The sequence below is a fragment of the Acipenser ruthenus genome, chromosome 53, assembly GCF_902713425.1.
Source record: "Acipenser ruthenus chromosome 53, fAciRut3.2 maternal haplotype, whole genome shotgun sequence".
Classification (NCBI taxonomy): domain Eukaryota; kingdom Metazoa; phylum Chordata; class Actinopteri; order Acipenseriformes; family Acipenseridae; genus Acipenser; species Acipenser ruthenus.
The window spans coordinates 362,188-380,300 of record NC_081241.1 but is presented as its reverse complement, the minus strand read 5'-3'; the positions used below and the strand labels follow the sequence as shown (position 1 = coordinate 380,300).

At 41.0% G+C, this 18,113-nt stretch overlaps 1 protein-coding gene across 8 annotated transcripts in view; it reads left to right on the top strand.

Annotated features, from left to right (window-relative positions):
• The window catches only part of LOC117432616 (uncharacterized), a 119,783-nt gene that overhangs the window by 70,612 nt on the left and 31,058 nt on the right, over positions 1–18,113 (top strand). The window contains exon 1 of one of the 8 annotated variants that reach the window (XM_059016470.1): positions 14,091–14,615. The exons of the other annotated variants lie outside the window; for them this stretch is intronic. Within the exon in view, the coding sequence (XP_058872453.1) occupies positions 14,585–14,615 (31 nt within the window). The 5' untranslated portion in view covers positions 14,091–14,584. Of the gene's footprint in view, positions 1–14,090; positions 14,616–18,113 lie in introns of those variants that run through there. 8 annotated transcript variants of the gene reach the window in all.

Below are 18,113 nucleotides of genomic sequence, written 5' to 3'. Positions count from 1 at the left end.
TCAGAGAGGCCACCAAGAGGCCTATGGCAACTCTAAAGGAGTTACAGTCTTACATGGTTGAGCTGGGAGACACTGTGCATATGGCAACAATAGCCTGTGTGCTTCACAAAACTGGCCTTTATGGGAGAGTGGCAAAAAGAAAGCCATTGTTGAAAAAAACACATAAAATCTCGGCTAGAGTTTGCCAGGCATGTGGGAGACTCTGAGACCAAGTGGAAGAAGATTCTATGGTCTGATGAGACCGAAATAGAGCTTTTTGGCCTCCATGCTAAGCGCTATGTTTGGCACAAGCCTAACACCGCACATCATCCTGAGAACATCATCCCTACCGTGAAGCATGGTGGTGGCAGCATCATGCTATGGCAATGCTTCTCTGCGTCAGGGCCTGGAAAGCTTGTGAAGATAGAGGGCAAAATAGATGCAGCAAAGTACAGAGAAATCCTGGAGGAAAATCTGCTGAAGTCTGCAAGAGACCTGGGACTTGGGAGAAGATTCATCTTCCAGCAGGACAATAACCCTAAACATACAGCCAAAGCCACACTAGAGTGGCTTAAAAACAAAAAGGTCAATGTTCTGGAGTGGCCCAGTCAAAGCCCGGACCTCAATCCAACTGAGTATATGTTGAAAAGTTTGAAAATTGCTTTTCACCAAAGGTCCCCATCCAACTTGACGGAGCTTGAGCAATTTTGCAAAGAAAAATTGCAGTGTCCAGATGTGCAAAGCTGGTAGAGACTTATCCAAACAGACTCATGGCTGTAATTGCTGCCAAAGGTGCCTCTACCAAATATTGACTCAAGGGGGTGAATACTTATGCAATCAATTATTTTCTGTTTGTATTTGTAATAAATTTAGAACAATTTGTAGATTTTATTTTTCACTTTGACATTATGGACTTTTTTGTGTTGATCAGTGGCAAAAACTCCTAATTAAATCAATTTTGATTCCATGTTGTAACACAATAAAATGTGGAAAAGTCCAAGGTGGGTGAATGCTTTTGAGAGCCACTGTATATATATATATATATATATATATATATATATATATATATATATATATATATATATAGTGCCTATAGAAAGTCTACACCCCCTTTCAAAATGTTCACCATTTGTTGCATTATAGCCTGGAATTAAAATGCATTAAAATAGTTTTTTTTCATTTATCTACACATCCTACCCCACAACTTCCAAGTGAAAAAAATATTCTAGAAATTTTCAGAAAATTAATTTTAAAAAAAAACTGAAATAGCTTGGTTGGATAAGTGTCCACCCCCCTTGTAATAGCAATACTAAATTAGCTCAGGTGTAACCAATCACCTTCAAAATCACACAATTAAGCAGTTCCTGTAGGTTCCCTCTGCTGGGTAGTGCATTTCAAAGCGAAACTCAACCATGAGCACCAAGGTGCTTTCAAAATAACTCCGGGACAAAGTTGTTGAACGGCACAGATCAGGGGATGGGTATAAAAAAATATCAAAGGCCTTGAATATCCCTTGGAGCACGGTCAAGACGATTATTAAGAAGTGGAAGGTGTATGGCACCACAAAGACCCTGCCTAGATCAGGCCGTCCCTCCAAACTGGATGACCAAGCAAGAAGGAGACTGATCAGAGAGGCTACCAAGAGGTCAATGGCAACTTTGCAAGAGCTACAGGCTTTTATGACCAAGACTGGTCAAAGTGTGCATGTGACAACAATATACAAAGCACTCCACAAATCTGGCCTGTATGGTAGGGTGGCAAGAAGGAAGCCATTACTCAAGAAAGCCCACTTTGAATCCCATTTGAAGTATGCAAAAAAACACTCAGGAAATTCTGTAGCCATGTGGCAAAACGTTTTGTGGTCTGATGAAACTAAAATGGAACTTTTTGGCCTAAATGCTTGGAGCAAACCCAACACAGCGCATCACCCAAAGAACACCATCCCTACTGTGAAGCATGGTGGTGGCAGCATCATGTTATGGGGATGTTTCTCATCGGCAGGGACTGGGGCAGTTGTCAGGATAGAAGGGAAAATGAATGGAGCAAAGTAAGAGAAGTCCTTGAGGAAAACCTACTGCCCTCTGCAAGAAAGCTGAAACTGGGACAGAAGTTCACCTTTCAGCATGACAACGACCCAAAGCACACAGCCCAAGCTACACTGGAGTGGCTAAGGAACAAAAAGATAAATGTCCTTGAGTGGCTCAGTCAGAGCCCCGACCTAAATCCAATCGAAAATTTGTGGCATGACTTGGAGATTGCTGTCCATCAACGCTCCCCAAGGAACTTCACAGAGCTTGAACAGTTTTGGTCAAATATTGCCAAATCTAGGTGTGCAAAGTTGGTAGAGACCTATCCCAACAGACTCACAGCTGTAATTGCTGCCAAAGTTGCTTCCACCAAGTATTAAATCAGGGGTTGGAGATTTATCCAGTTATGATCTTTCAGTTTTGTATTTTTAATATATAATTTTTTTTTCTCAATAAAAACTTTTTTCCCCTTAACAGTGTGGAGTATGGTGTGTAGATAAGTGGGGAAAAAATCCTCATTTAAATGCATGAAACTCTGAGGCACTGACACAACAAAATGTGAAAAAAGTTCAAGGGGGTGTAGACTTTCTATAAGCACTGTGTGTATATATATATATATATACAGTACTGTGCAAAAGTTTTAAGCAGGTGTGAAAAAATACTGTAAAGTAAGAATGCTTTCAAAAATAGACATGTTAATAGTTTATATTTATCAATTAACAAAATGCAAAGTGAGTGAACAGAAGAAAAATCTACATCAAATCAATATTTGGTGTGACCACCCTTTGCCTTCAAAACGGCATCAATTCTTCTAGGTACACTTGCACACAGTTTTTGAAGGAACTCGGCAGGTAGGTTGGCCCAAACATCTTGGAGAACTAACCACAGTTCTTCTGTGGATTTAGGCAGCCTCAGTTGCTTCTCTCTCTTCATGTAATCCCAGACAGACTCGATGATGTTGAGATCAGGGCTCTGTGGGGGCCATACCATCACTTCCAGGACTCCTTGTTCTTCTTTACGCTGAAGATAGTTCTTAATCACTTTCGCTGTATGTTTGGGGTCATTGTCATGCTGCAGAATAAATTTGGGGCCAATCAGATGCCTCCCTGATGGTATTGCATGATGGATAAGTATCTGCCTGTACTTCTCAGCATTGAGGAGACCATTAATTCTGACCAAATCCCCAACTCCATTTGCAGAAATGCAGCCCCAAACTTGCAAGGAACCTCCACCATGCTTCACTGTTGCCTGCAGACACTCATTCGTGTACCGCTCTCCAGCCCTTCGGCGAACACACTGCCTTCTGCTACAGCCAAATATTTCAAATTTTGACTCATCAGTCCAGAGCACCTGCTGCCATTTTTCTGCACCCCAGTTCCTGTGTTTTCGTGCATAGTTGAGTCGCTTGGCCTTGTTTCCACGTCGGAGGTATGGCTTTTTGGCCGCAAGTCTTCCATGAAGGCCACTTCTGACCAGACTTCTCCGGACAGTAGATGGGTGTACCAGGGTCCCACTGTTTTCTGCCAATTCTGAGCTGATGGCACTGCTGGACATCTTCCCATTGCGAAGGGAACTAAGCATGATGTGTCTTTCATCAGCTGCAGTAAGTTTCCTTGGCCGACCACTGCGTCTACGGTCCTCAACGTTGCCCGTTTCTTTGTGCTTCTTCAAAAAGAGCTTGGACAGCACATCTGGAAACCCCTGTCTGCCTTGAAATTTCTGCCTGGGAGAGACCTTGCTGATCCAGTATAACTACCTTGTGTCTTGTTGCTGTGCTCAGTCTTGCCATGGTGTATGACTTTTGACAGTAAACTGTCTTCAGCAACCTCACCTTGTTAGCTGAGTTTGGCTGTTCCTCACCCAGTTTTATTCCTCCTACACAGCTGTTTCTGTTTCAGTTAATGATTGTGTTTCAACCTACATATTGAATTGATGATCATTAGCACCTGTTTGGTATAATTGTTTAATCATACACCTGACTATATGCCTACAAAATCCCTGACTTTGTGCAAGTGTACCTAGAAGAATTGATGCTGTTTTGAAGGCAAAGGGTGGTCACACCAAATATGGATTTGATTTCGATTTTTCTTCTGTTCACTCACTTTGCATTTAGTTAATTGATAAATATAATCTATTAACATGTCTATTTTTGAAAGCATTCTTACTTTACAGCATTTTTTCACACCTGCCTAAAACTTTTGCACAGTACTGTAAATACTATACTTTCTCACACAGGATCACCATGCTATATTATTGAAATGTATGTGTTCATGGAACTGTGTATATATGGGGTCTCATAATCAAACATTAAATGATCATTAGATGTACATAATCCAATTGACTTACATACTTTAAAATTATATATATATATATATATATATATATATATATATATATATATATATATATATATATATTAGCTCAAAGAGCCAGCTGCCCAATGTTTCGATATGTTGTACATATCTTTCTCTCTATATATATATTATTATTATTTATTTCTTAGCTGACGCCCTTATCCAGGGCGACTTACAATTGTTACAAGATATCACATTATTTTTTACATACAATTACCCATTTATACAGTTGGGTTTTTACTGGAGCAATCTAGGTAAAGTACCTTGCTCAAGGGTACAATAGCAGTGTCCCTGACCGGGGATTGAACCCACGACATTCCAGTCAAGACATATATATATATATAGGTTTGATATATAAATACTATTATACAGATTTACTAATGTCAGAAATACAGAAATACATGCTTTAAAACAAGTACACCCCCGGTTTCAGTTGAAATCATATGTATTTAAATTTCATATAAACAACTGTTTTGATTGATCATATTGTATGACAGGAATTAAGGTTAATTCATATAATGGATTATATTAAAGAAGGGTGGTCAATTTGTTTTTTTGTTTCCCAATCAAATTAAAATATACGTTAGTTATTTAATAAGTTAGTTGCCTTTTCAGGATGAGTCAGAAAGGCAGCACAGTGAAGCAAGCCTGTGTGAAGCAGAGTGAGGAGCCTCACAATGTAAATACACATTCTTAACTGGAATACACATTTATTCTGCTAATAACAATCACATGGTTAGGTACAGATTATATACATGTGCAGATAATACAGATGTTTGGAGAAATCAAATGAGCATCATTATAAGACTGGGGTATTTTGTATCCATGTTACCTATATATGTTTTGTCTAATATTTTGCATACAACTACTTAACACTAAAGCAGCTTTCCATTATGTGTCCACCCATTAAACACAGGTTTAACGTCCAGCATTGTAAATAAGAGCTGTGGGAATGAGTGCCAAACCTGTGCTTCCTGAAGATACGATCACGGCAGCTTCCTGCATAATAACAAAACATGCATTTCTGGGAAATGGCCGACTTTAAAATAAATCCAAACAAAGTGCACAGTAATAATGAAACTTACATTTCTGGGAAATGGTTGACTTAAGAACATAAGGATCAGAGCACCCTGCTGCAGCACTGTCCCAGCGAGCCATCATGAGACAAGAGCACAGGTTCAGAGCACCCTGCTGCAGCACTGTCCCAGCGAGCCATCATGAGACAAGAGCACAGGTTAAGAGCACCCTGCTGCAGCACTGTCCCAGCGAGCCATCATGAGACAAGAGCACAGGTTCAGAGCACCCTGCTGCAGCACTGTCCCAGCGAGCCATCATGAGAGAAGAGCACAGGTTCAGAGCACCCTGCTGCAGCACTTTCCCAGTGAGCCATCATGAGAGAAGAGCACAGGTTCAGAGCACCCTGCTGCAGCACTGTCCCAGCGAGTTATCATGAGACAAGAGCACAGGTTCAGAGCACCCTGCTGCAGCACTGATCCAGTGAACAATCATGGGGACAAGAACACAGGTTCAGAGCACCCTGCTGCAGCACTGTCCCAGCGAGTCATCATGAGACAAGAGCACAGGTTCAGAGCAACCTGCTGCAGCACTGTCCCAGTGAGCCATCATGAGACAAGAGCACAGGTTCAGAGCACCCTGCTGCAGCACTGTCCCAGCGAGTCATCATGAGACAAGAGCACAGATTCAGAGCACCCTGCTGCAGCACTGTCCCAGTAAGCCATCATGAGACAGAGCACAGGTTCAGAGCACCCTGCTGCAGCACTGTCCCAGCGAGTCATCATGAGACAAGAGCACAGGTTCAGAGCACCCTGCTGCAGCACTGTCCCAGCGAGTCATCATGAGACAAGAGCACAGGTTCAGAGCACCCTGCTGCAACACTGTCCCAGCGAGTCATCATGAGACAGGAGCACAGGTTCAGAGCACCCTGCTGCAGCACTGTCCCAGCGAGCCATCATGAGAGAAGAGCACAGGTTCAGAGCACCCTGCTGCAGCACTTTCCCAGTGAGCCATCATGAGAGAAGAGCACAGGTTCAGAGCACCCTGCTGCAGCACTGTCCCAGTGAGCCATCATGAGAGAAGAGCACAGGTTCAGAGCACTCTGCTGCAGCACTGTCCCAGCGAGTCATCATGAGACAAGAGCACAGGTTCAGAGCACCCTGCTGCAACACTGTCCCAGCGAGTCATCATGAGACAGGAGCACAGGTTCAGAGCACTCTGCTGCAGCACTGTCCCAGCGAGTCATCATGAGACAGGAGCACAGGTTCAGAGCACCCTGCTGCAGCACTGTCCCAGCGAGTCATCATGAGACAAGAGCACAGGTTCAGGTTACAGGAGGGAACATAGCTGTACAAAAATACCATTATAATAGAAATAAACCAAACAATAAGCCACCTCAAAGACAGGGCACTATATTGTAAGAACACACACTCTTTGTCAGATGCAAAGCGCCGTGAGATTTTTATGCAGCCATGGCAGCCTCATGAGAAATATGAATTACCAAAGCAGAAGAGCTCACACAACAAAGCTGGCTCATTTAGGAGGGAATGACTCACCCAGTTTACCTGGTTGCTTTATTCAGCAGTTGATGACGGAGCCGACTGCAAATACTGCATAGTTTGGGGTAGAAAAACAGGACAACATGCAGAGAAACTTGACAGGTTATACAAGTCCTTTACAAATCTGGGGTTCAGCAGTTACAAAACTGAAAGAATATCAGAATTTTACAAAGCAGCAGTAATATTTGGCAATGACTTCATATCTGTGATGCAAGTAACTAAAACACCTGCACATTCTGCAGCAGTTGAATTCATACAGAAAAAGTGGGAAAAAACCCATGCCAAAGCTATTACATTTTTAAAAACGATTTTCATATTTTAGTAACTCCAAGTATTGCTTATTACGGCTGTACTCTTAGTATGTTAGTTAAATTGACCTGCAAATGCATGTCCTCAGGTATGTTATAAATGTGTTGAGGTGGCGTGGGGTCACAGGGATTTTGTGAACCAGTCAATCTACAAGACTAGACCTGCCCCTGTTATTATAAGTAACACTTTGTGCAGTTCCTCTCACAACAGAAGCAGCTACACCTTCCCGGAGAGGATTCGCGTCACACAGCTCCAGTTTCAGAACAAGAAGTAAGCGTAAAGCGCCATCGAGTGGTTCAAGTGAGTATTTCAAATGTATTTACTTATTTTGTATAATGCTACTCTGTCTGTTCAGAAACATGAAACCCAGACATCAGAAAATACTCTAAATGACAAGTTTGTTTATTTATTTATTTATTTATTTATTTATTATTAAGAAGCTCAGATCAGTGCTTTTCAATACTGGCACTTCCGGGAGATGTTATTTTACTGTACGTTGGGATAACGATGTGGAAGTTCTTTACTTATTCATTTCCGTATTCGTTTTAATCACTGTATTCTATAGTTATAGCCAGCGGTCCAGGTAAGCTGCGTACCTGCCGTTTTTTTACGCATGAAGAAAATCCGCACTAAATTTAAATAGGTAAACACTAAAAATAGGCAAACAATTTTGCGGCACAGCTTGTCTGCCTCCCCTAAAACTTCCACTAACAACTACATCTCCCAGAATGCAATGTCTTCAGTTACTAGGAAACTGTACACAAGGAAAAAAACAACCCAACTAACATGATCCAATCTCTGGCTAGCACTGTTGTCTTTACAGCCAATCACAGTAAATAAGGAAAATTGTAAGCTACACAGGTTGAAGCGTAAACACCCCAGGCCAGCTACAAATCCAACTGGAATTATCGTCAGAGGCAACCGCTAAAACATGTGCCTAGAATATTAAACAGACTGTTTTATAATTTATTAATGCTTTTCCTTATTTTATTTATCTGCATGTCTTTCTATTGAAGTTGTAACATGTTCATCGGGTTTAGAATGTAATGTATAAATAGAAGTTATGTTTCTGTGCTTGTCTTCATATACAGTTGTCCTGCGTTATACCGCCCCCTTTATAACGTAACCCCCGCATGCCGCCAGCTATTCTCTCTGAACAAATGTCACCAATCTAAAAACAGTGCTATTGTGCCCGTTTTATCACCACCCCGCTGTCCGCCACCCGCCAACTTCCCAAGCCAAGCAAAGGTAAATATAAGCATTGTAGTTTCAATCATTGTAGCGCCAGCGAAACAATCACGGCCAATTAAAACAACAAAGTCATGCAGTTAACCTTTGACTCGCGTTCCTAATTCGTTGTTCACTGAACGTTCATACCAATGTCATCAACACTCCCGATCCCAAAGCAAAACAGAAAGTACAACACGGCGAGTCGACCCTACATTTAACACCAGAGCAAAAGAAACAAATCTGCATGTATGCGTCTGAAAATAAGGAAGCAAGTCAGCAAGATTAACATGCCCTCGCAAATGTGAGGCATGTTAATCGAAGGACAATTGGAGACATTCTAATGAAACAAATGGCTTACCTTGATGGAACGGGTCGATTTGTTTAACCTGAAAAAAATTACGTAGTCTAAAATAAGTGACTTTTATAAACCACGTAAATGTTAAAACAAACTAAGTGTGCTTGTTTACGTGCAAGTTTTGCACAGATGAAGGTTGACTTAAACTAAAGCGTCCGTTTTGTAAAGAGCAGAATAGTTTTTTGTTTTACTTTTCGTTTTAAAAAAAATATTTGCCTGTACATATTCAATTTTTTTTAACTGCTTAAAAAAGAATGCTGTTGAGCTTAAATTGCTTTGTGAAATAAATAGACGGCACCGTTCAATGGTGTTCAGCAGGCTTACAGCCGCGCCACAAACAGTGAAGTAGTGAAGTTCAAATGACAGTGTAAAAAAAAAAAAAAAAAACGCTTTTTTGTTTTTTTATGGAATTGCTGTTTGGGTGATTTTGAAACTTTACTTTATTTTATTTAAGTATTTAAGTATTAACTGTTTCTCAAAGGTAACCATATATGTTTCATTCAGATGGGAAAAGATGATAAAACGTCACTAGTAGACCTACTGTTGTGTTAAGAACTAGTACTGTAGTTTTTTTAAAAAAAAATAATGTTTTATTAAAATGCTCTGGAGATACTGTAATTGCATAACTGAAAAAGTAAAACGTTTGAATTTATTGCAAACATAGAAGGTTATGTGTGTGTTATTTATTTATTTATTTATTTTGACCCTCACTATAACGCCACCCTCGCTTATTGCTCGTTTTTGAACGGGCAATACATCAAATTTAACAACTACGTCAAATATTGAAGCAGTTTATATATTTCTAGTGGTTATTTAAAGATTACAACAATACTACTACACGACTACGACTGGTGCACCCGCTCCTCCTCTTTTGACAGCCTTCAACAAGAAAGTTGTTATGGAAATCCACGCCTTCAAAAGCACACAGAATATATGCTGATATTCTGGAAGACAAGACTCCCTTTTCAAAGCGCGTAGAAACAACCAATCAGCAGCGACAGCGCTTCCCGCCAGCTTTTGTCGAAATTCTCTTTTTATAATTATTTTCTATGAACATTAGTTTATGGATAATCTTGTTTGTTTTTAAACCAATTACTATTATTTATTTCTTAGCAGACGCCCTTATCCAGGGCGATTTACAATTGTTACAAGGTATTTTTTTTTTTACATACAATTGCATTATTGTTTTACACATTATTTTTACACACAATTACCCATTTATATAGCTGAGTTACAAGAAAATTACACTTACAAGAAAAAAAGACTATTCTATAGTCCATTCATTTTAATTCTGTACATGGTCTTGTTGTACTAGTGCTCAAATACACACTCGATAAGAGCTAGGTGTTTATTTGGTTTTGTGTGTTTTGATTTGTGTATTATTAAAAATAGTGCAACCGCGCTTTGAAAATCCATTTGTGTGCTGGGTCGCAGTTCTTAAAGGGGCAACGAACCTGAGTGAGTGGCAAGCTCGCTCACAATCTATATATATATATATATATATATATATATATATATATATATATATATATATATATATATATATAGCAGCGGCATCTACTTATTAAACTAAATATCGCCTTATAAAACTGACTAGTGCGTATGCAATGTTGAAACTCGACACAACAGATGCATCTCACCACAACCCTCCGATTTCAGAACAAGGTCGGGTTTGAATTCTATTGTGTTCGCCACGGACTGAAGGACTGCGGCACTGTGCAAACTGACACGGAACTCGTTTAGTCCACATATCATCTAATGCTGGTTTACAATCTAGGAAAATTATTCAGGTTACCGTCATCGGTGTGAAAACAGCCTCAGAGATTATTGGTCAGCTTCTCTTGAAGACCGCAAAGACTGAGTAGGATCATTTCCTACACAAAAAAAAAAAAAAAACAGTGTTTATCTGTTCCGTGAATCCGCCCTCAGATGTGGGAAATCAGTCTGCCTTCAATTCACAAATGTAATTTCATCTCAAATGTTACTATAAATGGCTATGTTCAATGTAATGTTTATGGCAAATAAAGTACAAAATATATGTTACAATCAAACAGTCTTCAGGGAGTATTTTTTTTTCTAAGTGGAAGGATACATAATACATTTCCTATGTTTTCCCTAAAAAATCCAGGGCGTGCGGTAAGGATTGTCTTACGTGGGTTATTTCTTATGTATGGAATAGATTGTGTATGCATTAATACAATTAATTCAATATAAATGATTAATCAACTGAGTTTATAGCACAAAATTAAACAAACATATTCCTAGTCCCCCCCTCTCCCTTTTGACATCATCCGTGTTGTATTGTTGCAGTGTCTGTGCTGTTTTAGGTAGCTCAGTTGTTGAAGTGCTGGGCTGCAGTGGAAGGTACTGGTGTAAAGTAGATGAACTCTATTTTTTTGCAGTGTCTGAAAGCAAAGCAGAATCAAATGAAGAAACACAAAGGGAGACTCCCTCCCCTGAGCAAGCCCGACACACTCTGCCTGAGATCAAGGGCTGGAATAAGTTCCGCAGGAAACACTATCCTAGGCAGAAGAGAGTTTAGATCTAAGGTCGATGCTGCCTCAATAACAAAACAGTGTTTGCTACTGAAAACATTGCTGTGGTTGTCACACCGCAGGCTTGTATGACACAGAGCTCTCTTCAGAGAAAGTTAAACATGAGGTTGTGGAATGTGTTTCTCTGTCTTCCCCAGGACCCCACGTGTTCCTCTTGGTTAGGGTTAGGGTTAGGGTTGCTGGTGGAGGCGAAGATCAAGGAAGTGGAACAGAGGTTAAAGCAGCAGTATGAAGAGGAACTGCAAAGGAAGGAACAGGAGCTGAGAGCCAAGTACCAGAAGGAACTGGAGGAGCTAAGGAGGAAAATGGAAAAGAAGTTAGAAAAACTAGAAGAGCAGATTAAAGAACTGTCAGAAACGCATTGGCAAGAGCTGGAGGAGTTCAAGGTTCACAAGGTCAACCAGACCAATGCGAGAGAAGAGGCAGAACTTTCTATCACATTTGATTATGCTGCAAGACTGCTGAGCAACATTACCCACATGTTCACAGATTGGAAGTTATAAATATGTCAGCTTTATGCTGACAACACACACTTAAACACAGCATGTTTTGTAGAATTGTGTAGAAAAACAGAATTACCTACATGGACTTGAGTACTGCACACAGGTGAATCATGTCCCTTTGCAATTTAAATAAAACCATAAGGGTTCATTGAAGGGAAGTCATCTTTTTACATTACCTGGTACATTCAGTGGTTAATAAATATATCTACTATTTATGTTGTTCGTACACATTGAGAATACAACCTGTAAGGAAACGTTTTAGAATGGTTCTGATCCTTTTGAAAACTGTTAGAATGAGACGACAAGGAGTTATCACTGAATCAATGCTGGTCAATATTGCATTTCTTGGATATGCCTTTTTGGGCAAATCTGAACACAAGTTTCTTTGAATGAAAATACCCATTAAAAAGCTCAACACCGGGCGCCTTACCGGGATGGAATGCTCTGTGTGAGCACTGGGGTGACGAGTCTGTAAGGAGACTGACTCTGATGAGAAACCAGGGGAGGACTCTTTTAAATTGCTATACTATTGTTGTATTTCTACTTTGTAATCTTGGTGTTTTATTGATCTTAACCACACTTCAATTCCAAACTATTACACTGTAAACACTGCGTGGATCTGCAGGGGACAGACACGCTCACTCACATCCTTGTGGAGGTTTATTTTGTGTATTTCAGTTTGTTGTGTTATCTGGTTATTGTCTATATTGGGTCACTGTTAATGATTTGATTTATCTGTTTATAGTTTTCTTTGAGCTGTCTTGTTGTAGTTAATGTATTTTATCTCTATTTTTGATTGTAGTGTGATTCATGTTCACTAATGAATGATTGTGTTTGAGTTTTATTTTCTTACTCCACGGGGGTTGCAGTGGGCGTGTCTGCCCCCAGCGTTTCCTATACCGCAGTGAATAATTAATCGAGCTCCATTGGTCTCATTTATTGGTATGGTCTAAGATCGCTAACTGCCCTGTTTTAATTAACTATACTAATAAATTGTTTGTCCTGAGTTGCTGTTCCTGGTGTCTTTGTGACGTCACTTCATACACTCTCCCTTCTATAAATAAAACTACCGGATCATCCGGTTAAACAAAGGTGGTGGTATCGGCTCGCTATTGCGTATTTAATCCAGTAGCCGTGAACGAGCAGGTTCATTACAGTACCTTGCTCAAGGGTACAGCAGCAGTGTCCCCCACCTGGGATTGAACCCACGACCCTCCGGTCAGGAGTCCAGAGCCCTGACCACTACTCCACACTGCTGCCCATGTTTTGAGTATCGCAAATATTCTTTAAATGTGCCTTAAACCTTCCTTATTAACATTGGTACCGACACGAGCACAGAGCCCACTGTACGTAAATATGTTCACTTGTAATAATTGCCATGAAAATAAATTGCTACAGTCCTCGTGAAAATAAATGAATTTAAGCCCTGAGTATAAGTATTAGCAAGTATCCTTTTAGAGTTATATCAGCTCAAAAACAGAAGAGTTTAGCTTTTCGTTGTCCTCTTCGACTCGGTTAACTTCTTAATTAGTTAAAATGGCCCTGGCTATTATTTTGCTATTTGCTTAGTTGCTGTGACGTGATAGATGTTATAAGCCAAGCACTTTTACTGACACGTTCCCAGAACACATCTTAAACACTTGAACAGAATTATTAGTAACACGTACCTTTCTCGTTTGCATTTTGTAACACAACAGCTATTATCGTAATTTTTTTCTTTCAACAAATTCAAATTATCGCGATAACATTGGCAAGGCTGTTGCTATGATGTTTTTATAGGCGGAACAATTTTAAAACATAGTACTATTGCAGCTTTTAGCAAGAAAAAAGAGAATGTTTCATTCAACAGCGTTACATTGTCAGGCTAGTCGCTGCACTTCCGATGTCACAAAACAGGAACACTTTCCTTTAGCCCTTTAACTCATCACAGAAACTGCCCTGGGGGGCCCCTGGCGGGCTCGGCCGGTGTAGTATCAAATTCAGAGCCCCCTGTGTGTTGTGCGCATGCGTGCCTTGCTCGTTTAATCAAAGCGCGTTCCCGGCGGTTTGAATGTTCCGCGGATACGCGCAGATCTTGACATTCATGTTACGCTTCCGTGAACTCCATGCACGTTTAATAATTCAGCAAAAAACAAACAAATAAAACACATTACCTTTCAAGTTGAAATGTGATATCTAAATAAACAACACCTATGAACACTGCGTTGCTCATAATGTGACATGCGCACAAAAAAGCAGGGGCACTGAATGACGCCCCTGTTTGAGACTCGTATCAGAATTGAGTAAATGATCATGTTTTTCATCTTGCTGTGTCCGTGTCTCGTCTTATTAATGTCTGACAGGTGAACAGCCTTCCTCCCGGCCAGGAGAATGCAGAAGGGGAGACAGCGCGTTTGATGTGATGTCATGCTTGCAGTTCTGAGCGCTTCCACGGGCGGCGCTTCGGCGCTTTCAGATCCTGTTTGAGACGCAAGTTCTGACAGAGCGATTTCTACACCGAAGTTCTATTAACACTTCGAAGAATATACTTTATTTGTGTGCGTGGTCTAGAAAGCCAGTGTATATCTGTGTTATATATATTTGAGCTGATCCTATTTAAAAGATATTACCAAAAACAAACCAAAGAAAACTGCATGCATAACAAATCGACGTATAAGAGAGGAAGGAAAGTTTTCAAAAGGAATAGAAGATAGATAGCGATGGATACCGGAGCCTCAGCGCCGGATCCGTGTAAGTATTTACTTTTACATATTCTGTGTAGAGCTCCTGCTGTAATAAAGAGTATGTGTGGCCAAAAAGGGCTTATTCTCAATTAGATTGTGTTTGGTTGTCTAAATATATGAAATGCACAGGATAGCCACGGTTTACTTTCGATTTCTGAACGGCCATTTTAGGCAAATGTGTTGTTTTATTGAAACTGCGTAATTCATGTATTAGTATTCAATCAGGTTTACTGCAGCCCCCTACTGCAGACCCCGACTCGAATCACTTCTGAATAACCCTTTAAATCAATTCCAATTCCTTTTATTGCACAGGCTGTATTGAACAAACACACACACGCCTTACATGTGTCTGATGAGTTTATGTATGTTTGCTCAATAAAGCTGGTCAGGAGTCTTTGTGATTCCAGGCAGAGACTTCCTTCCTCGCCTCCAGGATTCAGTAACTACTTAGTAACTCTGAGAGGCGACTCGCTTGAGACTGTGAAAGGAGCTTTATCTTCAGTCCTGGGTTACAGAGGTGAGGGGGTATTCAAACTGGGCAATTCAGATCAGGGAAAAAAAACGGGAGTAAAGTTGATAAAAAGTTTATCAAAGTAAATAAATACAGTTTCAACAGATGACTTGTAAAATGCAAAACATTTCTGCTTATTGATGTCTAAAAAATATCACTCAATTAACTCTAAACAAAGTGCCTCATTCACTACACGGCAGTGTTTTGGACATTATACAGTGAAAAAGGAAGATCACTTCACGCAGTTTCATACAGTGATAAAGGAAGATCACTTCACGCAGTTTCATACAGTGATAAAGGAAGATCACTTCACGCAGTTTCATACAGTGATAAAGGAAGATCACTTCACACAGTTTCATACAGTGATAAAGGAAGATCACTTCACACAGTTTCATACAGTGATAAAGGAAGATCACTTCACGCAGTTTCATACAGTGATAAAGGAAGATCACTTCACGCAGTTTCATACAGTGATAAAGGAAGATCACTTCACGCAGTTTCATACAGTGATAAAGGAAGATCACTTCACGCAGTTTCATACAGTGATAAAGGAAGATCACTTCACGCAGTTTCATACAGTGATAAAGGAAGATCACTTCACGCAGTTTCATACAGTGATAAAGGAAGATCACTTCACACAGTTTCATACAGTGATAAAGGAAGATCACTTCACGCAGTTTCATACAGTGATAAACACCTTATTCACTAAACTTAATAGATGCAATAATACAGTGGAGTAACCTCCTAATCAGCACACACCTTGTAACACACCGTATGTACCAGGCTTTCCCAATCCTGGACCTGTATGTGTGTTGAGGATGTAGTGTGTGTGTGTGTGTGTGTGTGTGTGTGTTGCAGATGTGTCGTGTGTGTGTGCTTGTATGTGTGTTGCGGATGTGTCGTGTGTGTGTGTGTGCTTGTATGTGTTGCGGATGTGTCTGGGTGTGTGTGTGTTTGTATGTGTGTTGTGGATGTGTCGTGTATATGCTTGTATGTGTGTTGGGGATGTGTCGTGTGTGTATGCTTGTGTGTTGCGGATGTGTCGTGTGTGTGATTGTGTGTGTGCTGCAGATGTGTCGTGTGTGTGTGTGTGTGTGGTCTTGTATGTGTGTTGCAGATGTGTCTGGGTGTGTGCGTGTGTGTGCTTGTATGTGTGTTGTGTTGTGGTTGTGTGTGTGTGTGTGCTTGTATGTGTTGCGGATGTGTAGTGTGTGTGCTTGTATGTGTGTTGCGGATGTGTCGTGTGTGCTTGTATGCTTGTGTGTGTTGTGGATGTGTGGGTGTGTGTGTGCTTGTATGTGTTTTGAGGATGTGTCGTGTGTGTGTGTGTGCTTGTGTGTGTGTGTTCTTGTGTGTGTGTTGTGGATGTGTGTGTGTGTGTGTGTGCTTGTATGTGTGTTGTGGATGTTTGTGTGTGTGTGCTTGTATGTGTGTTGTGGATGTGTCGTGTGTGTGTGTGTGTGCTTGTATGTGTGTTGTGGATGTGTCGTGTGTGTGTGTGTGTGTGTGCTTGTATGTGTGTTGTGGATGTGTCGTGTGTGTGTTTGTGTGTGTGTTGTGGATGTGTCGTGTGTGTGTGTGTGCTTGTGTGTGTGTGTTCTTGTGTGTGTGTTGTGGATGTGTGTGTGTGTGTGTGTGCTTGTATGTGTGTTGTGGATGTTTGTGTGTGTGTGCTTGTATGTGTGTTGTGGATGTGTCGTGTGTGTGTGTGTGTGCTTGTATGTGTGTTGTGGATGTGTCGTGTGTGTGTGTGTGTGTGTGCTTGTATGTGTGTTGTGGATGTGTCGTGTGTGTGTTTGTGTGTGTGTTGTGGATGTGTCGTGTGTGTGTGTGTGTGTTCTTGTATGTGTGTTGTGGATGTGTCGTGTGTGTGTTTGTATGTGTGTTGTGGATGTGTCGTGTGTGTGTGTGTGTGTTCTTGTATGTGTGTTGTGGATGTGTCTTGTGTGTGTATGTGTGCTTGTATGTGTGTTGTGGATGTGTCTGGGGGTGTATTTGCTTGTATGTGTGTTGTGGATGTGTCGTGTGTGTTCTTGTATGTGTGTTGTGGATGTGTCTGGGTGTGTCTGTCTGGGTGTGTGTTTGTATGTATGTTGTGGGTGTGTGTGTGTGCTTGTATGTGTGTTGTGGATGTGTCTGGGTGTGTGTGTGTGCTTGTGTGTGTGTTGTGGATGTGTGTGTGTGTGTGGGTGTGTGTGTGTTCTTGTGTGTGTGTTGTGGATGTGTCTGGGTGTGTGTGTGTGTTCTTGTGTGTGTGTTGTGGGTGTGTCTGGGTGTGTGTGTGTTCTTGTGTGTGTGTTGTGGATGTGTGTGTGTTGTGGGTGTGTGTGCTTGTATGTGTGTTGCGGGTGTGTGTTTGTGTGTGTGTCAGTGTGTGTGTGTGTTGTGTGTGTGTGTTGTGGATGTGTGTCTGGGTGTGTGTGTGTGTTTGTGTGTGTGTTGTGGATGTGTCTGGGTGTGTGTGTATATTTGTATGTGTGTTGTGGATGTGTCGTGCTTGTGTGTGTGTGTGTGTGTGTGTGTGTGTGTGTGTGTGTGTGTGTTGTGGATGTGTGTGTGTGTGTGTGTGTGTGTGTGTTTGTGTGTGTTGCGGGTGTGTCTTGTTTCGTGATCGGCACTGGTAGTGAGCTGCTCTATTTATGTTGTGATTTAGTTGAAATCGCCGGGTTTCCAAACGCGGTTCTGTTAACACACCTTGAGACATTCAGTGAAGGTACCGCTCTTAAGTGAATATGGTTAGTATAACAAACACCTCCCCCGCGGTCTAAGGGGAAGCAATTTAAATACATGTCCATGCATTAACATTATTCATTGTATTTAAATGACTCTCACGCGGTACCTTGTTCCACACGATTCATTGCGTGCACGAGGTCGCTAGGTTTGATCACAGATCATTCTCAGAGGTCCTCCTGATTTTTTTTTACAGGTTGTGTTAGAATTGATGCAGCATTTCCAGGGTATACACCTCAAATCAACAGCAGCCTTCTCAATAAA